The following is a 24,898-nucleotide window of genomic DNA, read 5'->3' on the forward strand; positions in this document are numbered from 1 at the left end:
AAAATATCCCTGACTGACCACCTCCCCATCTGCGTACAATCTTTTTGAGGCCCAGCCCCATAGAAAAAGGGTGGGAAAGAAGAATGAACACAGAATAGAGATTTCCCTTTTATACATATTGCAACAAGTTCTCCATAAAACATTCATCTGAAATAAATTAAAAAGTCCTCTTGCCACTCCCTCCAAACATAAAAAGGAGCCTGTACCCTGGCCCCAACCCAGGCCACTCAAGGCCCTGATTGTGCATGGAAGAAAGTTAAGGATCCAGGGACCCAAAGTCTGAGACAGGAAGGATATTTCCCTCCTCTGAAGTATCCAACAAGAAAGGTGAGGTGACAGCATGGGCCTGGGAGATGGCAGCCAACTCCTTGAGAAACTCAGGGAAAATGACTGCACAGTAGACAGCATTCTTGACTCGCAGAGCCTCACCTTGGCGCTCAGTGGCTCCACCCCGGGGGGGTACAGCCGGAGTTGAAGCCCCAGGGGAACCCCCACCTAGGCCAAGTCCTGTGCCGTCTCTCCCAGGCTGATGAACCAGCTGTGCTGCCTGTCGGGCCCTGGTTGGACTGTGTGCATGACGCAGAAGCAACTCCCCCAAGGATGGCCTCCGGCTCTTCACTGCAAATAAACGGATATCATGAAGGTGTGGAGGTCAGGCAAACTGCCCCTTGATCTAAGAGAAAAAACTTCCCCACCTGCTAAGTGCATGGACTTCTTGACTGCCCAGCCTCCTGCCCTCTATCCAGCCTCCACACCCAGCAAACCATCCTCAGTCTTCTCAATAAGTCAACACCTCAGCCACTTCATTCCCAACCAAGATCCCTTCCTTTTCACCCTGAGGGATTCTGTTACCTCTCCTCTTTCCAGTCACTATTCTTCCATAACCTTATTTCTCCTTAGTCCATAACATGCTTTTACTTCATGCTTCCTACCACTCTCCTGAATTAGAGTCAACCACTTCCACCTTTGCCCTGCCTATCTGTATCACCTCCTCTCTATCATCTGTATGACCCACATCCTCTGCTCCTTCAATACCCACAGAGGCTATATATGCAATCATATATTTCAGACACTTTATCATTTCTGTCATCCTCCACTGTCTCCAAGATCTGCTCTCCTGTGCAACTTCGCCTTCTACCAGTCCCTCTCCTATATTCACCAAAGCCACTTTCCCACTGGTTGTGGCCAAACAACTTCATGTCAGCTTGGCCTCAAATGAGCCACTTAAAATATTGACCTCTCTTCTCTAATTCTCTAAATCCCTGGCTCTGGATCAACATTCATATCTAGACCCTACACTGTAGGAATCTAGTCTCGAGTCTAGATCATGATATGGTCCCCATTCTCTACCTCTGATACTGACTGCAGAATGATGCTAGTCAGATCTATTAAATTTGGCATTCAGAACCCTTCAAAACTAGACTCACATTACTCCAATCTCTTCTCAAAACTCTAGGCCCCACCTATCTGCTCTTCCTGGAACCCTTCAAGCTCTAGACATGCTTCTGTAATCCCCTCTGCCTTGATTTTGTTCTCTACTGTTTTCAGTCTTGGCTTCATTTCACTATCCCCACCTCTCTAAGAAATCTCCACTGACTTCCTATTTCACTGCCCTAATCATACTGTATCAATAATTCATTTACAGGTCATCTACCTCATTATGTACTAATCTGTGAGCTTAAGGGCTTGGGCTCTGTGTCATTTACGTTTGTATCCCTGGACTCTTCACAGAAAACACAGTACCGGGAATGTGGAAACAAGAAATAGTCACAGTACTAGACCATCAGAAAATCATGCTAAGGAACTTCACGGGGTCTTCACAGCTGCATAATAGCCCTTCTGGCACTCTCTTACCAACCCATGCACTTTTTTCCTTAAGCTCCATCTTACATCTGCTCTCTCACTCTTGACATATTATTTTGCCTCCTATTTTGATTAACAAAGGACAATTTCAATTCCCTAACTTTCCCTTCCATACCTCACAACTCCTTTGGTACATATCATTTCCTTCTTTGATCTCTCCTCATTTGACTCAAAAAAGGAAAAAATCTTTTCCTATCCAAAGTTAATCCTTTCCTGCTGCTCTGGATCACACCACCTTAGAGACCTTGCTTCCCTGATTATGACATTCCTCTAGTCTCTAGACTGTCAGCTCTTTGAAGGCAGGAATCTCATCTTATACCTCCCTGAGTCCCCTATACCAAGGACAATACATAGCACATACGGCAGTGTTCAGATATTTGCTGATGAAAGATCTAGATTTAAAATTTCACAGTCGTATTTAACTAGTCCTTCTTCCTTGTACCCCACAACCACTCACCAAATTTTGCCAATACTTCCATCCCATTTGCACCTTATCAAATTCTTCCTTTTTATTTCTACTATTCTAATTCAAGCCTTAAAGGTCACATCCTGACTGCTCGACCTAACCATCTTTTTCCTTAGCTCCAATTCACCTAGTACATGAATATAATAATCTCTGCACTCCCAGATCTAAGAGCCTCCAACAGGTTCTCACTGCCTAGGAAGGTCACAACTACCCAGCCCAAACACCACTCTGAGAACCTTCTGCTCTGGACAAATCTTTCCAGACTTTCTACCAACTAAGTGTGCCACTACCTTCCAAATCCCCTGCTCCAACCAAATAGTTCATGCTGCCCCCTAAACAAAAGAATAAGGCCATCCTACTCTTATCCAAGTCCTACCCATCTATCAAGGTCCATGTCAAATGCCACGTCCTTTACCAAGCTGTAACAATATGTAACCTAGAGACTATGCTGTCCTCTTGCCTGTCTCCAACTATTAAAGCAGTTCTGCTGATTTGGCTCTTGGTAGATAGAAGTAATATCATCTTCTGACCAGAGCCTGAGAACAAACACCAAGACTCAAGTTCCCAGTACCCAGTATAAGGCTTCACCCTTAATAAGTGTTCAGTTAATCTAGGCTAATTAACTAGTAGGGAGGGTCAGGAGAGGGAAGTGGGGCAGGCCTCACCTAGAGGATCAGAGCGGCGAGGAGCAGGTCCAGCTGCAGGGCCCTCAGCCCAGTCCAACTTGCCACGAGCAATGAGGTACTTCTTGGCTTTGGAGAGCAGTGCTGGGAAGTCCTCCTGGGAGGCTGCAAAGCTCTCAATCTTATTCTTCACAGAGCCCAACACCTAGGAAGCACAACTTCATGAAATTTCTGGGTAACTCTGGACTGACACAGTCCTTTCTAGTCCCACTGGGACTGTTCCCAGCCCCCCAGGGTCACTCCAGCTGCGGGCCTGGCCCACCATGGACCTTGGACGCACCCATGCATGCATGCATCGCACACCTGCAGCAGGGACTTGACACTGGGCTGGAAGACCATGTTGGTGTTGAGCAGGAAAGAGCGGAGCAGGGGCTGGGGGTGACAGGCCAGCTGGGCCACCAGCCCTGTCAGCAGGAAGTTGACATAGACGGAGTTCTGCAGCATGTTCTCGAGTTTGGTAAAGAGCACAGCCATGAAGGGGCCTGGGGGAGGTGGGCACAAGGATACAAGGCCTGAACACAATGCACATCGCACTCATTCCTTCCAAAAACAAGAGACCCCCCCAACTAGATAAAAATTATTTGTATGTCAAGTATCTGGGTATGTTTAAATACCCTGTGACCACCTATTCTGGAGACTATAAAATGACAAGCACCACATGGACCCACAAGAAGAGTCCAGATACTAACTTTACACACACGTGAGCTGAAGAGCCAATGAAGATCATAGGCTCTGGAGTTAGACTGACCTGGTTTCAAATTTCAGCTTTACTCTTTACTAGTTATTGGATGAACCAAAATTCTCCAAGCATAATTTCCTACCTAGTAAAATAAGAAAATATACCCACCTTATAAGGTTATTGAAAGGATGAAAGAGAGACTAACATAAAGCATTTAGCCCAAAATCTAGCAAATTGTAAGTATTCAATAACTATAAGCTACATAAAATTTTCCAGTTTTTTTTTTTTTTTTAAAAAAAGCTTCATCCAAGAGGCACAACAGAAGAAAGAACAAGTGAGACAATGATTAGGACCAAAAGGTAAATCAGGTTACACAAGAAACAGAGGATAACATTAGACTTGGGTCAAGAAGAAAGCAAGAAAAAAGTGTAGCAAAGGCAAAGAAGGTGACTATATGGGCCAACTGAAAGTCTGGGGAGAAACCTTTAGAGAACCAAAGAAAATAACAGCTCTGTTCAGGAGCTGGGAATCAAGAAGGCGGAAGAGAATTGGTAGGGGGAAAAAGAGCTTAGTTCAGAGCCAGAAAAAAACAATTCAGAGCAGACACTGTGGTGGGGGAGATGATAACAGAAAGGATTAGAACAGTACACTGGGAGAACCGGGGTCAAAAAGGCCAGAGCCCCAGCACTAGCACCCCAGACCATCACAGTCTATCCAATCAGGGATCTATGGAGGAAAGGAAGTGTACCTAAGAACTTCCCTATGAATTGGGACAGGAGACAATGAAGAACAAGAAGCAGTGAATCCTGGAAAAGATTCTAGAATATTCTCCAGTCCAGATGCACACAACTAGCCTTAGCTCCAAAACAACTCTAGGTTAACAGGGTCCTAATATACCTCATAGCTTTGTCCTTCTGTTCCTCTCATTTCCTGGCACTTTTCCAACAGAAAATTCAAAGAGCTCAGATGAGCCCACAAAGAAGTAAAAGGACAGAACTTCAATTAATGCCTCAAGAATGTGGTAAAAACCGTGTACCACCTTGTAGTAGTACTGAGCAGGAAGGAGCAAAGCAAACATAAAACAAATACATGAGATATATTTTCTGTAGTCTGCAAAAGGGAGTCATCAGGACTCTAGAGCAGAATCCCTAATGCTGTGCAAGCAGGATGGTACTGATGAAAGCATGACAACTTGACTACAAACAACCAGAAAGGTAGGTGGTTGCCTTGGTCAACTAGTATCTGCCATGCACTCAGAGATAATCATCCTCAGAAAAAGCTACCATGTGCTAAGTTCTCACAATGTACCAGCACTGTAGTAAGTGATTTACATGCATCAGTGGCACAGATGGGATCTTAACTCAAGGTAGGCCTAGTCCAAAGCACTATACTCCTTCCCACAGCTGGTACTTTTGTTCATTTTTCTTCGCCCTCACACAGGGTGTGAAATAAGAATGAGAACCAGCTGAGGCTGGGCTGGATAGAAGTGTCTCTCAAACAAAAAAAACAAAAAAAAAAAAAAAAAGAGGAGTTAGCCCAACCACTCAGATCAGGTCTAGCTCCAAGGGCCTCCTGAAAAGACCAAAAGAACTCAACTGATGAGCTCAGGGCCACTCTTTGTCATTTGCCCTAAAGAAGTATTTCACTCTATCTACTCCTTTACTATTAACCACAAATCCTTTAAAAAGTTTTACTGGACAGTCATGGCAACCAACAAGATACAAGGACAGGGAACAGGAAAAACCTGAAATTGAGTCCTTCTATGAGGAGGATGGGAGAAAGGAGGCCAGGGCTGAGTAGTGGGAGAACATCAGAAGAGCTGGGTGACAGAAGAGCTGACAGGACAGCTAAGACCCAGCCAAACAACTGGTGGGAACAGCATGGTTTACAGAGAGATGCCTCATACACAGGTCGGAAGGTATGTCTTCCACAGGGTTCAGATATATTGCTGTGAATCATAAAGAAACACCAAACAGAGAATAACCTGATCACAAAACCCAGGAAGTGGCCAGAGCAGGGAAGAGGAGGAACATGCTCATAAAATGGACATACAAGGCTCAAACATAATTCAATACTCAAAAAAGCACAAGCATGGAAGATGTACACACAGACACAGAGACACAAGTACAACATGGTATGTATCTGGAAGGAACCCAAGCAAAATGGATGAGGAGCTAGGCAAGTGCACAGAAATGACATGGCCAAGAAGTCTCAGAAACCAGCACAAACAATGTTGAAAACATGCAAAGAGTACACAAACGAAAAGGCCTAGGGTAAGTAGCTTACCAGTGAAGGGCTGGCTTGGCAGCTGGTTGAGAGTCCGCAAAGGGCTGCTGAGGAAGGGGCCAGGGGGCTCAGGGGGACAAGTGAAGCTCTCATAGGCCTCCTCCTCCTCAAGAGGTAGTGGAGGCTCTAGGGGAGACTCTGAGCCAGCCCCCCCATTGCTCAATGCCACCTCCAGATCCCGGAGTTCCTGCCCAAAGCCTTCTAGTCCTGCCATGCCCTCAGAGGTGCCCTCTAGCAGTTCCCCAGCTCCCTCCTGTGGCACCCGACGAACTTTCTTGGCCCCCTCAGGCCATGGTCCTGCCATCCCATTGAGCTGAGGAGGAGGCAGGTGGCCGGGGCCCTCCACTGTACCCCCAGCCAGTCCACCACTCCCCAGCTCCTCCTCCTCCCCTTCCCCTACATTGTCCCTGTCCTCCTCAGGCAGTAGGCTACGTTTCTTAGTCCGGGAGCCAAGAGGACTGGGCTCAGGAGGTGGCCGCTCGCCATCATAGGGAGCAGACCAGGTACGGCAGGCTCGGACACAGCGGTCCACACCACGGCGCGCCTCACGCAGATACTCCAGGTAATTGTCTTCCAGCTCACCAGGCTCCTCTGCAGGGCTGGGCCGTCGACTAGGGCTGGAAGCTGGGGATGCAGCAAGCCCTGGTGAGCGAGGGGCTGGGGCTGGAGACTCAGAGCCACCTAAGCTCTGCTGTCGCAGGAAGAGGGCCAAACGAGATGGTGTGGAGGGCCGGGACACTGTCACCACAGAAGAGGAGTCAACACTTGGGCTTCCAGGGCCTGCAGATGGGAGAAAAGCATAAGTGGGATCAAAGAAACAGAGGTCCACAAGGAGGGGTAAGACAGTGAAACTGAGAGAGAAGGAAATATGGCAGCAGAACGGACTCTCCATCCTCCAAATGAAGCTTTTCCTCATCCACCACCCCATCTCGCCACCACCAGCACCAAAGGAACAATGGAAACAGGAAAAAGACTGGATTAGAGAAGAACAACTTTGCCCAGAAGCTAAATTTCTTTGGTAGAGTTAAGGATCCATCTCACAAGACCCCTCATGATTTCTGCAAAGATGGAATGCCACTCATGGCCACCGCTCTCCCCCCACCCGTTCCTATTAGGCTCCCCCAGAATCCAGGCCATACCCGTGGTATCCTCCCTTCTCCCTGACTCTCTGCTAAGCCCACCTCGTGCCCACGAGGCATGCTCTGGACGGGGTGGGCTGGGGGCACGGTGCCGACAACAGCGTGGGATTAGGGAGAGAAACTTGTCTGCTGCTCGTCCATATAGATCCACATCACGCACAGCTGGCTTCTGACTCAGCATCACATGGTTACACGGGACAAGATACCTGGGAAATATAGCAGAAAAGGGACACAGGCTGAATCAGGAAAGAGGGACAGGGTCTGGGGAACATCAGGCCAACGGAACTGGCTCCAATAGGAAACACATGAGCAACCCCAATACAACCCATCACCCCAGCAATCACAAGGCCCTGAGGATTCATGATCTGCCACCCCTCAGCCCTGCCCCAACAAGTACCTGAGAACCAGCTGCAGCAGGACATCCTCACAGCTGAGGTTCAGTAGGGTCCTGAAGAGACTCAGAGAGACCATGCAGAGCTGGTGGGGGGAGGCAGGAGGGAGTCACCATAACAGCACTCTACCCTCCAAGATGTTTACCAAATGGGAAACCCCCCAGCCCTAGGCCCAACCAACCACTCCTAAAGGAACCATATGCACAAGGTCTAGCATATAATAACCTCTCAATAAATAATCACATGTTTGTGGGCAAGACTTCACTATTAATAGAGAAGAATACACCATGTGGCAAATTCAATGTATTTCTATAGACCATACACATCAGCAGACTTTCTCGCTATATTCACTGGTCAGCAGAGATTCCAGCAATGCTTAAATGGAATGAATATCCATGAAAAGAGACCCAAGGAAATAGTAGGACTGAATAAATGATGGGAGACAACAGCAATATGATAAATAGCCTGTCATCAGAGACTGGAGCAGCACCATAATGGAATGCCTACCGAACCTGGGAGACAGGGAACCTAGAATACCAGCTGGGAAATGGGAAGGGCTATGAACAGGAGTCACTTCACCAACACCAGTGTTATCTCTCAGAAGGTAGGATAAAGAAAGCTCAAGGGCAGCTGACAGGAAAAGGAAAAAATAAGTGGGTCCACAATAGGGGAAACCTTTTGTTTTAGAAAAGGAAGAAGGGTGGTTAGCCCCTGGATAGGCAAAGAGAATAGACACGTGTAAGCTCTCCCTCACTCTTCTGAATCCCCATAGCACATTCTATAAACTCCCCTTATGGTAAGTATGTCAGACACCTTGAGCTCCCTGAAGACAACTTTTGGGTCTTAGTCTAGGGCACTATCTACACAGTCCAGGTGCTCAACATTTACTAACTAATAATTAAAAGCCAGCCATAGTAGGAAACATGAGACAGCAGTTCACATTTTAGACAGCAGAGATGTTAAAGAGGTTTACTCTAAATGACTATTTTAACTAGCAATGAAAACACTCAGACTCACTGAAAGGTGAATGCCTCCCCATCAAGATGTCCAGAACCTGTAAATTTTAACTTACATAGCAGAAGGGACTTTGAAGAGATGATTAAGGTTAAGGAATTTGATATGGAAAGATAATCCTGGCTTATCAAGGTGGGCCCAACCAAATTACAAGAGTCCTTAAAAGCAAAGAAACTTTTCCAGCCCTGGCTGGTATAGCTCAGTGGACTGAGCAACGGCCTGAGAACCAAAGGATCACAGGTTTGATTCCCAGTCAGGGCACATGCCTGGGTTGTAGGCTAGGGACCAGTCGGGGGCGGTGGGGGAGGCATTGATGTTTCTCTCCCTCTCTTTCTCCTTCCCTGCTGCTCTCTCTAAAAATAAATAAATAAAATTTTTTTAAAAGAACCTTTTCCAGCTGGGTCAAAAAAAAGGAAGAGAGATTTTAATAATGAGAGGAACTCAATCCATCACTGATGGCTTTGAAGATAGAAGGGGGTCATATACCAAAAACTGGTTAGCCTTTAGAAGCTAGAAATGGTCCTCAACTGACAGCCAGCAAAAAAAACAAACAAACAAACAACAAAAAAAACAGGCATCTCAGTCCTATAACTACAATGAAATAAATTCTACCAAAACCTGCATGAGCAAAGAAATGGATCTTCTCTCCTAGAGCTCCCAAAAAGGAAAACAGCCCCACCAACACTGATCTTAGCCCACAGAGATCGTGTCAGACATATGACCTACAGAACTCTAAGATAATAAATCTGTGTTGATTTAAGTCACTATGTTTGTGGTAATCTGTTATTACAGCAATAGGAAACTAAATCAAATAGTCAGGCACATAGACTGGACAGTCAGTATGATTTACTTTAAGTCACAAAAGAGGCTACAAAAGTTGCAAATTCAGGCCAACATATTCAAGCTTAAAAAGGCAACACAGTGGAAAGGAAAGCATCTGCATGATCAGCATGGCATCCTGAAATCAGAAAAGATGTAGTTCCGCCAAGAACCTGGAACCAAGAAGAAATACCTTAAGAACATAAAAGGTTCCTGAGACCAGGGGACCAAATGTGACACTGAAATATATGTTAAAGACTAAAGACGGTGAGGGAGAATCAAAGAAGTTAGAATAAGATTAAGACAAAAGCAAGATGGAAAGAGGCCAGAACAGAAAAAAGAAAATCAACCCCAAGAAGGAAATCAACTATCAACTGTCCTGAAACATAAACAGGTATTCCTTGAGGTCAAACAGATATAAGACCATGGTCTAATGTCAACATAATGAGAAATAAAATTGTTTTATATCTTTGTAAAATTCAAGCTTTCACATCTATTCTCTATTGGTTTAAACCAAAAATACTTAACCATGACATTTACCATAACTTTCTGGATATTTTTTAAAAATATGCATGTCATAGGCCTATTCCCAAAGATTATAACTCAAGAGATCTAAGGAAGAGCTTTGAATCTATTTTATAGTTATTGTCACTTTCAAATTTGGAAGTGTACATCTTGATTCAGAAACACTTGTCTGACTGGAGACAAGAATATCTCATATATACCCTAACTTAGCTATTCAGAAACCTCACTTATACAAAACACATCTGGGAAGCTCACCTACCTGGAACCTACTACCAAGTACCTCAATTATGTAGAACAGTTTTCTAGAACACTTAGTGATCCAAGAACTTCTGTTTTAAACACAAGGACCTCTGGAACGCCAATTATTTGCAATAAAAGAAGGAACCAAAAATGGATCTAGAGCCAAAATAAATGCCAGAAAGTCCATGGCTAAATTAATGCTTTATTCCCCCAGAAATGTTTTAGATCCTTATTATATGGAAACTATTTACTCCTATTTTATATATATTTCTGATAGTTTAAATCCAAACTTCTTACCATGGTCTACAAGGCCATGCATGATCTGAACCCTACCTACTTCTCTACTTTCATCTCATTCCCTCCTCCCCCTTGTTCACTACACCTCCTGTCACACAGGTCTTTCATTTCCTCAAATACATTAATCTCCCCCCTATTTGTTGACCTTCCGTGCTGCTCCATCTGGCTAGACTGTTCTTCCACTTGCTCTTCAATAAGCTAACTCCCTCATGACCTTTAAGTCTAAGCTCAATGTCACTCCTCAGAGAGACTGTTTTTCTACCATGTTTTGGTTTTTCATTACAATGACCACAATTTTCAATTATTTTAGTAATGTGTTTGCTAATAAAGATAATAAATTTGTGTTGTTTTAAGTCACTATGTTTGTGGTAATCTGTCATTACAGCAACAGGAAACTAATACAAATAGTCAGGCACACAGACTGGATAGTCAGTATGACTTACTTTAAGTCACAAAAGAGGCTACAGAAGTTACAAAGTCAGGCCAACATAATTAAGCTATACAGAAGGCTTCATGAAGTCATCAACCCTGTTTACCTTGTTTACCATTATATACTCAGTACTAGACAACATTATGGCACATAGTGAACATTCAACAGAAATGTTCAAGAAGAAGGAATGTAAGTAGGGAGGTGGAGGTGGATGGGTGCCCCAAAATACAGCGGTTCAAATGCATCAAATTCAAAGGGAAAAAAAGGTAAGCATACCAGCAGCAGCTGGGTCAGCTATCAAAGCAGACACAAAACCTAAAAAAGTAATCCTGAGTCACCCCCAACAGACCACAGAGCACTACACAGCTAAAAACAACCTCATATCAATGCTACACCACAAGTGTAGGGACAATGGCAAAACATATACCCATAATGAGCAGCCACAGTCATCCACAAAAGGAAATTGTGTTCTAGAGTCGTAAACTATAAAAGCAGGGGAGTAGATTAAAATCTGTACCCAAAATGGTTAAAAGTTAGATAACTAGAAAGTAAATGCTGTCAACTTTAAAGTCAATTGCTGGAGACAATGGGCAAAGAAGGACAGTAACACCGTTCCAGAATAAAGGTTAGAGAGAGATGGCTCATCCAACTAAGCCAGGACAGAGGTAAAGGCCATACCCGGGAGTTGCTGCCAATACGGGCAACGAGGGTGTCAAGGATGGTGTGGGTGTCATGCCGGTGTAACAGCAGGAATCGCAGGAAGGTACGGAGCAAGGCAGGCTCTGAGATACTCCGTAGGAAAAGTTCCAGATAGGCGGTACTGGCAATCATCTCCTCCACAGAGGTCTGGGTGAAGGGAAGGGAAAGTTTGGAAATTTAGGGTTTCCCTGAACATACACTGAGCTGTTTTCCCTGAGTTTTAAGGAGAAACCAGGAGTATACAGGGAAAGAAGGAAGGAGAACCTAGCCCACTGTCTCCCACATTGGTCTTGACATTGAAGTTGCCACCTGTCGGCCTATTCCCCTATTCTGTCTTGCTACCCATGACTCTCACCTTGTGCAGGGCAGGGCCCATGACAGGTACCAGGAACCCATTATGGATATAATCAACCAGCTGCTTCTGCACCAGAGGGTGAGCCACCTGTAGGGGTGCAAGAAGGAGGTGGGAGGATTGTGAGGGGAACAACTGTCTGGATGAAAGTACAAAAATGGTACAAGTAGGCACCCTACCCCCAAGATGACAGAATAGCAGAACTCCAGAAAAAGCACCCCCTCCCACACCATGTCCCCAGGCTAGACCAATTGGGTGCCCCAGTCCCACCTGAATGACTGCATTGCAGAACTCTAGGGAACTCATGAAGAGCGCAAGGGCTGGCACTCCCAGCCAGTCCTCCCGTCGCAGGCAGTGCCAATCATCCCCTGGAACTTCAATCTTTCGGGGCAGTGAGGAGTACAGGGCACTCAGCCCTGTGGCCAGCACCTGTTGGCCATCCCCAAAGATAGGTTATGAAGGCTCAGACAACATAAAACAGAGGAACAGGGGAGCTACTAGAGTTTTGATTGGAGCAGGGGAAGAGCTATTACCAGAGCAGGTATTTAATTACCCAATGTTTCAGAGTCATCTAGGAAGAACCTTAGTATTCGGTCTATCCACCTAAGCCCATGTTTCATCCCCATCCCACCTCCAGGCACTGCTTTCAAACCCATGGGACTAGTTCCTGAGGAGAGAGCCCTGATACAGAGACCCTCTCCATCTCCTATCCAATGCCCACACACCATACCCTACCACCACCCACCATTCCAGGGGGTGCTAACCGGGCAGAAGTAAGAGTGATCTGCAATGTAGCGGCCCACGGTGGGGCTCCCAGCTGACAGAGCCATAAGCAGGAGTAAGGCATCACGGGCCTGCTGGCCCAGGGTGCCCTCTCGATGGACGAAGGGAACAAGGAGAGAAAAGAGGAGGAGACGGGGAGCAGCTCCAGGCTCAGGAGGTGGCTGCAGGAAGAACTCAAGCAATGAAGGCTCCCGGGCCAGACACACACACAGCTGGCTGAGAAGTAGCACCAGGCCTTCATCCAGTGCTGGACTACTGGGCACAGGGCGGCCACAGGCATCCAGCAAGGTCAGCAGAGCCTCACGAACTGGACCATGGCGCAACAGTGGCTGGCGAGCTTCGCTCACCAGCATCTCAAATAGTTTCAGTTGCTCAGCCCGCCGTTCTTCAACCCCATCCCCAAGCCCATCCCATTGAAGTTGCCATGCCAGCACACGAGTTAGCAGATCCTCGCGCAGAGCAAACTCCAGAAGGGGCCCAGGGGCAGTGGGGGCTGAAGGGACTGCACGATCCTCTGCCAGCAGCGTCAACATCTGGTAAGTATGGTTGCGCACAGCACTGAGATCATCTGCACCCCCAGGAGCTACCCGGGGGCCTTGCCGCTCCAGGATTCGTACCACCTGGACAACAAGACAGAAGAAAGAAGGAATCTAAGATGACTAAGGTGACTAAATGAGACAATGACAGAATGCAGAGGTTAGGAGGACTCAGGAAGCCAGCAAATTAGGCCTTCTGGCATATAGTCCCCTACCTGGGACCAGTGATTCTTGAAGACCATAAGACAAGTCTCAGGGTCAGCCATGACAGGAGTCTGCAGACTGGCCCCTTGAGGTACACGGTGCCCAGGGCCCCGGGAGGCCAGTCTGCTCAGCCAGTTCATCCTCTCCATGAGGAAGGCTGGGCAGGGCCAGCGGCCAGAGGACCACACTCTGAGACTTTGCCAGCTGGGGGCTTTCTCCACTTGTGTTTCCAGTCAGCTTCATCCGGTCTGTAGGAGCCAGCAGCTGGCCATGGAGCCAGAAGACCCAGGCTGGAGTGGCAAGCCCAGAGGTTACTGACCAGTCCAGACTTGCAAATCTACTTCAAAAAGAGAGAATGGAAGAGGTCAACGGAAGTTTGCCACTCTCCACTACCCAGCAGAAAGAACTCAGAACCACTAGTCCACTGAAAACTCCACACATACACACATACACAATGAGCAGCTTAAACTTAACATATCTAAAGTAGAACTCATTTCTACCACTAAACCTATTACACCCTCAGTCTTCTCTATCTCCATAATAATCAAGATTCACCTACACACTGAGGCCAAAATCCTGGATGTCATCATTTCTTTTCCTTACTTCTAATATCCAGTTCATCAGCAAGCTCTTATCATCTCTACCCTCAAAACAGGTCTCACTATTGCAATAGCTTCCAATTTGGCATCCATGTTTCCAGTATTCTTCCCTGAGAGTTTATTCCTCACACAGCAAACAGAGTGATATTTTTAAAACCTAAATTATGTATCTCTTCTGCTGAATACCTTCCAATGATTTCCTATCACACTAGTCATTATCCAAATCCCTTACCTTGGCCTCTAGAGCCCTATATAATCTAATCTGTGTAACCTCCTACCATCCTCTTCCTCACTCATACTTTACACACACAGGCCTTTGTGAATACTTCCCCATTCCCTCTGCCTGGAATGCTCTTCTGATCTTCACATTACTCTCATCTCACAGGTCTTTTCAAATGCCATCTCCTAGGGGAGCCCTTACTCAACAATTCTATCTAAATAGCACATCTTCCCATCTTCACTCTCTAGCTCCCTAATCCTATTTTCTTCTTAGCAGTTTTCACTACCTGAAATTATTTATTTGTCTATATTCCCCACTAGAAAGTAAGCTCATAGAGGGTGTGGTTTATGTTTTATTTACCATTGTGCCTAAAGACTCAATATTTGTTGAATGTATGAATACTTAAGTGAATGAGTGAATGAATGAACAAACAGATGAATGAACAAATAAACAATCAAGAAACCCAGTCCTGATCTGACTCCAGCCCTCTTGTACTGTTGAGGAATAAATTTTATTCTGCCTATCACAGTTCTCTCCTTAGAAACCTGCCCAGTAGGAAATGGGCAAACAGACCCTTAATTGTCTGAATACTCTTAAAAGGTGAAAATGCAGAACCAATAAAAGAACAGAACAATGGACACACTCCTATGTACACACATATTCCCCACTTCTGTCAGATCCCCATACTCACTCCTGGGGACATGACAAGACACCCTCACTAAAGAAAGGGGAAAAGTAGCAAAATAGCTGTTGGCTCACAGTTCCTCCTCTTTTACACCCACCACACCCCTCAGCAGTGTTGTCTCTCATAAAAGCAAAAGCTTCAGAGGAAAGGTGTGGTCTAGTTGTCCTTCCTCTTTATACTCAACAAGAGCTGAAGAAACCCAGGGACCTGGCAACAGCCCCACACTGCCATCCCCTTCAACCCAGATCCTCTCCCTCATCATTACCAGCTCACAACCAAAGGAATGCAGCAACTGTGCTTAATGAAACCCTCTATGAGACAGTAGACAATCTTATAAAGGGTGGAGCCAGTCCTAAATAGCAGATTTGCCTCACTGACAAAGTACTGGGCACTTTGCTACACAAGCACTAGAAATATGGAGATGAATTAAAAACTGCTGGGAAGCATTTAAAAAATTCTAGTAAATATTATAAATGCAAATACCATATTTGTCAGACCATAAGACGCACCTAGGTTTTAGAGGAAAATAGGAAAAAAATTTTTGAAGCAAAAAATGTGGTAAAATATTTAATAATAACATAAATAACATAATATTTCACCAGTGTAAATGTAAAGCTACATTCGGACTATAAGACACACCCCCATTTTCCTCCCAAATTTGGGGGAGGAGGGGGAGGGAACATGAGTCTTATAGTCCAAAAATACGGTATTTATAAAAGTGTCATGGGGGCATGAAAGAAAGCAACTAATTCTGCCTGGGAGATTATAAGAGGATTTCAGAAAGGTTGTATCTGACTTAAATCTTTAATGATAGACACTGGTAACAAAGAGAGCAAAGGGAAAGGCCTTGTTCATACTGAAAATGGTATGTACAAAAACATGGCACCATGAAAGAGCACAACAAATCGGAAGAACAGTTGCAAATTTGGTGTGGCTTACAGACTATATAGAGAAGTAAGATGTAATATTGAGTTAAAGGGTAAATATGGGTGAAAGTTATAATATCATTGAATACCATGCTAAGGAGTCTGGGTTTTACCTAAGGACACCCGGGAGACAGAGGGGGGTTTTAAACAAGGAAATGACAAGATCAAATTTGCCTTTACAAATACGTCAAATAGAAGTATAAGGTGGAGCAGAGAGACAGATGGCAGTGGACAATTTATGAGCATCTGTTTCAACAATGTGTTGTTTTTTTAAAAGACGGTATGAACTAAGATTATACTGGTATGGTCAAGATTAGAAAAGAAAAGGTAAATCTGAGATTCACCTCTATCTTAGCATGAAATTATTTACATCTATAATATCTCTGCCATTAATAGCAAGTTCCTTAACAGAGTGACCATATCATTCATTCATCTTTGAAATCCAGTGGCAACACAGTGCCTGGCATTCAAAAATGCCCGTGGAACTGAATGATGACTTTAAAATAATTATAACACCTAACATATGCTGAGTACTTACTATGTGCCAGGCTCTATTCTAAGTACTACATATAATAACTCACTTAAACTTCATAAAAACACTAGATATACTAATGTCTCCATTTTACACATAAGGAAGCCTAGAAAGGTTAAATAAACTATCAAAGCTAGCCAGCCAGTAAGTGCAACTGGGATGCATATGCAGAAAATCTGCTTCCAGATTTAACTTACTCATAAAATAGAAGCAACAAGACATGGTAAATGAATGGAGGATAAGAGAAGACCCTAATATGAAGTACAGGAGACTCAGCAAAACATAATGCCATTAACAGACCAGGAATAAATAACAAAGGGAATTGTGTTTTAGAAAAGAGAATGAGTACAGTTTTAGACATGTTAAGTTTTGACACACATACAGAATATCTATGATGTCCAGAAAACAAGTAAAAATGTTACATTTGAGGTCAAGAGTGAAATCAAGACTAGAGATATAAATCCAGGAGTCATCACCTTGGTAGGTAAAGCTATGAAAGTAGATGGAATCATCCAAAGGTCAGCAGATCATAAAAAGAGCTAAGGGTGACATCCTTAGGAAAACCAGGATTTAGGAAAGCAAAGGAAGAGGGCTCAAAGAAAACTATGAAGTTAGCCAGAAATGGACAGAGAAATCCAAGAAATAGTGGTAATCTAGAAATCAAGGGGAAAAACATTTCAAGAAACTGGAGGTTGCCCATAGTGAATAGTCTACAGAGAGATTAAGGAGAACGAAGATAGAAAATGGTCAGTCCGTTTTAGCAATCAAGTTTTAGATAACCTTAGGAAAGTAACTGGTTAAAGAATGACTATAGGCCAAAGACGAGTAAGGTGCACTTTCAGGAAATTCAGTAATTAGAGCAGGAAAAGAGGGCAACAGTTTAAAGAAGCTGGGAGGGGTGGTGGGGAGTCTAGAGAATTTTTATTGTTTGGTTTGGTTTTGTTGTAGAATGGGGAGCCTCAAAGGTATTTGTCAAGTGAGGAAAAGAAATCTTCAGAAAATAACAGGTGATGGGTAAATAAGGTGGAAATAACTGACAAAAAATAAGATAAGGGATTAGTCAGAGAAAAAACAGGTATACCACTTTCTCTAAGAAAGGAGGTTAACAGAAATAAATGGAGGATGGGTGCCACTTCAGATGAATCCAAAATCGGAAAGAGGGAAGCAAATATCTACCACTACCAGCCCTGGCCAACCTTCCATCTATCATTCACCCAAGACAGTGAGGGTGAGGGAAATGAGAAGGGGTGAGAAGGTGGCAGAGCCAAAGAATGGAAGCTCAGTCTTTCACACATGGTTTCCTATAAACCGTCAAAAACAGTCACTCAAACTACTATCAGTAGCAGAAATACACCAGAAAAGGTACTTACCCATCATCTGCCCAAATACTTCTTAGTCCCAAGCAGGCATGGCATGAAGAAAACAAAGCCAACAGCTGAAAATCTTAGTAAGAAGTCTTATTTCACTAGGCTTACTAGCCCACTCACTGTTATTAGCCCTGAGATACTGGATCATCCCTGCTGGATTCCTTAAACTCTGCCCACATCTCTGTAAACATCGACGCTTTATTAAATTGTCCCAAGCTCAATTTATGCCATCTCTTACCTGCAGAGACCCTGACTGAGACAAAAGTATTACTGTTTAGAGACCACTTTCTCAATCACATCTCATTTGAGGACTGAAAACAAATAGACACCCTAAGGTCAAGCAGGAGAAACACAAAGAAGTAGGTAAAGCATGAGTTCTGGAGTCCCTCAAACAAAGGCTTGAATCTCAGTCCACCACTTTCCAGCTATGAGACCTTAAATAATCACTTCACACACCAGAGCCTCAGTTCCCTCATCTATAAATTTCTGATGAAATAAGTATTGTTACTGTTTCAGGAATTAAAAAAGATAACCTATGTAGCACGCCAGGCACAAAGGCACGTGCTCTGTAAATGACATTTACCTTTCCCCACTTCCCACTCCTGATCCTGTTTGACTTAGATGCCCTCACCTCTGACTGAGAGGAAAGACCTAACCTGCCCTAACCAGTCACTCCTCACCACCCCATACTCACACACCAGTCAGCTGAAGGAAGGCCAAGCATCCAATCTTAGCAAAGCAAGGCATTAAAGTGTCCAAAACTAAACTGCCCCCAGCTACTAGAACTCAGTCCCAAAGATTAGCCAACCTGCACTGCAACATACCTGGGTGCCCCCTTCTGTTCCACTGCTTGACCAACAAAGAGCATTGCTCACAGACCCAAGGGGGACTAGCCTCCAGTACCTTTCCTCACCCCCACCCACTCTCTTTACAAAGACCTCAAGGACAAGAGCCAGGCTGGAATCAGTGTCTCAGAACCTAAAAGACAACACTTAAATCTGTTCACATACTACAGAAATATATGAAATCATGGTCTGGTGCCCCTCATCACCTAGTTAGACTTCCTCACTCCCTGTTAACTCTATAAAGTTCAGAACAAGACAAAAAAGATTATGGAATCACCACCCTATTACTGTGCCTCTTTCTCCCATAGCAAAGGCTAGGAAAAAAGTGGATCCCCCACCTCCTATACAGATTTACCTTCAGGCTCCAGCACAGGGGGAAAAAAGGTGAAGGAGATGATCTTTGAGACTCACAAAAAGCCAAGATTAGGCACTCACCTAGAGCCCAAAATACAGCCTCACAGACACACTCAGCCAGTGTTCACCAACCTTGGAACAGTAACCACAAGGCAGGAAGTGCGTCAAGCTCACTTCTGAACCTTTGCCCTGGGAGAGGCAAAGAAAAAAAAGGGAGGTGGGGGTAGGGATATACCTGCCAATATGTACAGCAGACAAAAAGGTACCAGAATGACCTTCTAAGAACAGGTCAGTAAAATCCTAAGGCTTCTCTTCCTAGACAAGATGACTGATATTTATATAAGAGGTATGGATGGGCTGTGACCTTAAGTAGTGAAAGCAGAAAAACTGGATTAAAACCTCATAGGAAACAAAGGGGGCAGGGAGTGGGGGGAGGGACTACCTCAAAGAAGCCTAATGTCCTAGAGCTCAGCTTACATAACTTGCCTGGCCCTCAGTCTATAGGTGTAAGACAAATGGCCTATCAGTGTGTGGTCCCAACTCACTACTTCACCTCTCCCCAGTACCAGCCATGCTTCTTACAGGGAATCCTCTCATCTGACTCCAGCAGAGCCCTTGTAACTCACAACGTGAATCACACTGTAACTCCCCCTTTACAACAGTGAATCCCCATGTCACATACACATGGTTATCTCTATACCTGTTGGGTAAGGGTGACAAAGAAGATGTCAAAAAGGAGTGAGGCTGAACTAAGTCTTAAAGATGAGGAAAATTCAATGAGCATAGAAGAAAAAACATTCCTAGTAGAGGAAGCAGTTTGTGATTTCAAGGCTCAAAAAAAGTAACAAGTTTGTTAAGGAACTGGGAACAATTTATTCAAGCTAGAACAGAGTAAGGAGTGGCAGGAGATGAGGCTGGAGAGGTGAGTTGAGGCCAAATGATGCCACATTAAAGAATTTGGATGTTGTCCTACAAAACACAAAGAGCCAAAACTTTTTAAACTGAGGAATTCCACAATCAGATTTGTATTTTTAGAAAGATCATTCCAGGGATGAACAAGAAAACAAAAAAACAAGTTTGAAGGCAGGAGGCTGTTGGGGACAAAAAGTACAGATGAGAGATGAAGAAATTAAAGCTTCAGCAATGAAGCTGTAGCAATGGAAATAAAAAGGGAGATAAAAGAACAGAAAATATATTAAGATTAATGATTGATTAAATGCAAGGGGTGAAGGAGCAGAAAGAATGGAAGATGACACGGAAGTCCTCGCCTGGACTAAGATGGGGCATAAGGTGCAAAAGCAGTCTTTCAGAGCAAAGACAATGAGTTCTGTTTTGGACATGTCAAATTTGAGATACATCTGGAGATATATAACAGATCACTGAACATATATAATTGGAACATAGGGAGAGACTGAGATAGATACAGAGATGTAATCACCTCATTATCATATATTTTCATATTTTATTCTTCCCCTAAATTTAAATTATTTTTTTCATGTGTCTATCTTTCCTAACCAGATTGAGAATTCCTTGAGACCTCAGAAGACCATGTCTTATTTATCTTGTTACCTCATAAAATGTGAGCATCACAAGGGCAGACTATTTGTTAAAGTATTTGCTGAATAAAAGGAATTAATATATGAATGTATGAATTTGTTCTCCCAACGCTTGGAAGAATGCCTGGCACTAGCAGATGTGGAATAGATGGTTACACACATTTCCATCTCTACATTATCATCCTCATCTGTTTCATCTTCTCAGATCTACCACGGAGCTATATGTCCATTATATTTAATGTACTATTCGACAGAGAGTTCAGTGCAGCAAACAACAGGCTTACAAAACCCAGTGATTTCTCCAAAATAACCAAGAATTTGAAAGGGTCCCAGAGAACCCTCTGACATAGCATCCTATCACTATCATGATGTGATCCAGGTATTATGCATACCTGTTCCTGTGTCACCACCACCATACTAAGCAGAACCCTCATCCCTATGTCACCCTCCGACTACCTTTCATCTTTCACCAATTGCAAATCATAAAAAATGCTCCCTGCCACTATGATGTCCTCCACATCATCATAACCCTTCCTAGATATATCATGTGCCTTTTTAGTCCACATCACCTACACTCTCTATTACAAACTTTCTTTCTCCAAGTCACTCTCAGTCTCAGGAGACCAAACTTTGGATTCAGCTTTGGCACTTTTTTACTATGTGGCCTCTGGCTTCTGAATTTGATTCCTCATCTATAAAATAAGAACTCTTGCCCTTGCCTATTTCACAAGGTATCAATGTAAATCCAGTAAAATGTGAGATTGCTTTATAAACATAATGCTGTTCAGAGATAGAAGTTATTTAGAATTACTGTATAAAGACATGCTTCCTCACCATAAAACAACCACATGATCATCACTCTAAATTTCTGGAATTTATTAACCAGTAGAAATATTTTTAAATATTAAAATGTAGGAGTGTTACTTTTCCTTTTTTTTTAGGTTTTATTTATTTATTTTTAGACAGAGGGGAAGGGACGGAGGAAGAGGAGGAAACATCAACGTGTGCTTGCCTCTCAAGTACCCCCTACCGGGGACCTGGCCCACCGCAACCCAGGCATGTGCCCTGACTGGGAATCGAACCAGCGACCCTTTGGTTTGCAGGCCAGTGCTCAATCCACTGAGCCACACCAGCCGGGGCCGAGTGTTACTTTTAATGTTGACAAATAAGGCCATTTTTTTAAACCCTCCATCTTTTATTACCATTAATTCATTAGTGGGGGAGCACTTTAACACCAAAATAGAAATAATAATCTCAGAATAAATTTTTTATGAAAAACCCATGCTCTGTATGTTGTCTCTCTCATTTTCCACCTTCTCCTTGGGTGGATGAAAACTTTATCACTGACTGACAAAATCCTTTGCCCAGTGTTGAAGAATCACTGCTCTAAACCCTGTTATGATACATATAGGTTCTACAGGGTTCTGACAGTCTGGACAGGTTGCCAAGAGTTCCACCAGCATGAAAACTTTTTTGGCCTCCAGAGAGAAGCAATGAAAACATATCATGGAACAGAATAGTAGTTGGTTCTGATGTTGAGTATCTGAAACAGAATGGGAACTTCAGCTGCCCCCAATTCTCAGGGAGGAGGCTAGGTAGGAAAGGTCTAGCTCTTCCTCATGTTGAGGAAGGGGTCTAGGCTTTGTGGTAGACTGTCAGCAGAGATGAAAATATATTGGTGTGAAACTGGCTATCACTGAGTGTTTTGCAGAACTTTCAAAATTTTCATGTGCATGTTGATTGACAGGAAGATAGGAACCTGTAAATGCTAATAAAGTGATGCCAGTAACAGGTCATGGAGGAAGGGATAAATTACAAAGGTACAGGACAAAACTTCTGGGGGTAACAGAAATGTTCAGTATCTTGAAAGTGGTTTCACAGATATAAACATGTCAAAACGTCAAACGTGTACATTTTAAATACAAGCAGTTTACTGTACATAAATTTACCTCAAGTTTTTTTCTTTTTTTTAACTGTAAACATATGAGAGCAAAGCCTTCCTGTTTGGGAACCTAAATATAATGTTGTATCTAACAAACCATGTGACTTTCATGAAAATAGAATTAGCAACTGAACGTGGTTAATCCAATGTATATGACAACCATGAAAGCCCCACAGCTCAGCATAGGTGAGGGGCAGCAGAAGAGTAAGGCTGCCCAAAATCAGGTGGAAAGAAAACAAAAATAGGCAGTCGTAGCCCAAAAACCTCCATGAGAGAGACCAGCTTCCAGTTTGCAGTCCCAAAGAGGAACCTGAGGGAACGGGGGTCCCCGTGATTACTCTGTTGAACACTAAGCCTCAAAAATTGTATCATAGTTAGTCTCGCCCATGATGCCTTCATTTTTTTTTTTTTTGTCCTCCAAAATATATAGGACTCACAGGAGTTGAAGGGCCACGTGCTCATTTCTACCCAAGCTGTCCTACTCAGTCTACAACTACTACTCTCAATGGCCAGGACAGTCCACTGAATGAGATCTCAGAACCAAGCTCTCACTCTTATCCAAGTCTCAGTACCCTCAGTCCTTCCTCCCATGCCCTGTCCTCAACCCCCTCACCAATTTACTAGAAGCCTGCACACTCCAGCCTCGGCCCTTTTCTCTCCCCCACCCTGCACGGGCCTCACCCCCACACTCGGGTCCCGGGGCTGTCCCTCACCCCCACCCACAGGAGCCCCAGCCCCTCCTGTTCACAAGTCCCTTTCACTTGGCCCTTCGGAAAGCATCGCACAACCCCTCTTACAAGCCAGCTCCTTACTTGCCCACCCACTCCTAGACTCTAACCTTGCTGCTCTACCTGAGACTCGGCCCCTCACCACACGCCAGCCCCTCGCCCTGTCCCCCCACAACCCGTACAGTCACCAAAACTGGGGCCGTCATACCCCTCTCTCTCATCCCCCCGCGTGCTCTCGGAGCCCTCCGGCCCACACTCACCACTCACTCACGGAACTCCGATCCTACCCAGGCCCGACTGCCGCGGCACCGCTAGGTGAGTTCAGGCCGCCGCCATCACTCCTCAGACGCACCAGCCGCGCCCCGCCCCGAGCCCCGCGCCCCACGCAATCCGCACCCCCGCGCAATACACGTAACCGCCCAGAGACGCACTACTGGGCAATGGCGTGCCAGCTCATTGGCTGGACCAGGCCTCAGCCAGAGCGTCGTTGCCTGTTTCCCGGCAACGGCCGAGCGCAGGGGCGGGGTGGCCGACTGCTCGGCGTGAGCGGTGTGCAGCCGCTTCCCCCAGATCCCGCCTCTTCGTGTGGTACACCCCGCCCCCCGAAGGACTCTATCCAGTCGGGGAAATACCTGCAGGGAGGCGGAGGCCCGCGGGCTAGAGGTGGAGCTTGGGAAGGAAAGGTTGACCCGAAGGCAGGAGGCGGGACCAAAGAAGGGACCCGACTTTAAGAACCCTGGAAAGACGGGAGAGCCGGGGCTTAGCAGAGAACTAGGGGCTAACACGGAAGGGACTGTGCCACGGACCCTGGGCCTTGTTTGGACTGGCAGGGTGGGCGTGGAAGGGGCGGGGCTAGCGCGAAAGGGTAGGTCAGAGTAGAGGTGTCAGCAGGTGAGCGGTGCCTGTTGTAAAGCGGGGTCCCTGAGAGGGCTGATTGCTAACAGTTCAGGTCAGCTTTGTTCCAACTGTGTGTATGGCTTGGGTAGTACCTCTGGACTCTGACCGCTCCTTTCAGCTACTCAACACCTGCACTCAAGAACCTGGAATTTGGGAGTAAAAGGGAGAAAACTGTACTTGAACAATGATTAAAATAATTTTTTTTTTTTAAAAAAAAAGGCCCTGGCTGGCGTAGCTCAGTGGATTGAGCGCAGGCTGCGAACCAAACTGTTGTAGGTTCGATTCCCAGCCAGGGTACATGCCTGGGTTGCAGGCTATAACCCCCAGCAACCGCACATTGATATTTCTCTCTCTCTATCTCCTCCCCTTCCCTCTCTAAAAATAAATAAAATCTTTAGAAAAAAAAAAAACTGGAATAAACGCCTCTATGTCAAGTGAGATTCCAGATTGATTAGGACAGGCCTAGGCCCTCCAGGACTTCAGCCCTTTAACCAAACAATTGCAACATAATGTAGTTAAGTGCTATGGAAGAATAGCACGTAGTGTGATTTGTGTCTAGAGGCTGAGAGACAAGAAGGGCGCAGGGACTTAGGGAAGCCTTCCAGAAGGAGATGATGTCTGAGCAGTCTTGTAAAACAAGACTAAAATAAACTAAGAGATATGAAAGTTTCAGATAGGGTCTGTAGTTTAGTTGAAAGTATTGTATCAATGTTAATTCCTTGGTTTTGATCATTGTACTCTGGTTATATAAGATGATAACAGGAATGTGCGTAAGAAGTTTACAAGATTTTTTTGTGCTATTTTTGTAACTTTTCTGTAATCCTAAAATTGGTTGAAAAT

General features: G+C 44.6%; 1 protein-coding gene across 8 annotated transcripts; it reads right to left on the bottom strand.

Moving 5' to 3' along the window:
* Window positions 1–95: 95 nt before the first annotated feature.
* On the bottom strand, window positions 96–23,531 carry FHIP1B (FHF complex subunit HOOK interacting protein 1B). Of its 8 annotated transcripts, none has more exons than XM_045839516.1 (12): window positions 23,422–23,531; window positions 13,419–13,744; window positions 12,649–13,287; window positions 12,155–12,313; window positions 11,888–11,974; window positions 11,512–11,679; window positions 7,514–7,593; window positions 7,159–7,322; window positions 5,978–6,757; window positions 3,316–3,494; window positions 2,995–3,157; window positions 96–618 (listed from the first exon to the last, which is right to left on the bottom strand). In XM_045839516.1, exons 2-12 carry the CDS (start codon window positions 13,554–13,556, stop codon window positions 257–259), a joined length of 2,919 nt encoding a protein of 972 aa, XP_045695472.1. In that variant the 5' UTR covers window positions 13,557–13,744; window positions 23,422–23,531; the 3' UTR covers window positions 96–256. The 8 variants fall into 8 exon arrangements, with proteins under 8 accessions (XP_045695472.1, XP_045695475.1, XP_045695468.1 ...); XM_045839519.1 differs by having other exon boundaries at window positions 6,560–6,757; window positions 7,117–7,322; XM_045839512.1 differs by having other exon boundaries at window positions 7,117–7,322.
* Window positions 23,532–24,898: the final 1,367 nt, after the last annotated feature.

This window comes from Phyllostomus hastatus, unplaced genomic scaffold (genome assembly GCF_019186645.2).
Source record: "Phyllostomus hastatus isolate PE091 unplaced genomic scaffold, TTU_PhHast_1.1 phas_contig_304, whole genome shotgun sequence".
In the NCBI taxonomy this organism is placed as follows: domain Eukaryota; kingdom Metazoa; phylum Chordata; class Mammalia; order Chiroptera; family Phyllostomidae; genus Phyllostomus; species Phyllostomus hastatus.

Coding starts and splice junctions, on each gene's coding strand:
- FHIP1B (XM_045839512.1), bottom strand. CDS start 13,556: ATGGAGAGGATGAACTGGCTGAGCAGACTGGCCTCCCGGGGCCCTGGG. Junction 13,288..13,418: donor TCAAGAATCACTGGTCCCAG/GTAGGGGACTAT, acceptor CTTGTTGTCCAG/GTGGTACGAATCCTGGAGCG. Junction 12,314..12,648: donor ATCACTCTTACTTCTGCCCG/GTTAGCACCCCC, acceptor GATGGCCAACAG/GTGCTGGCCACAGGGCTGAG.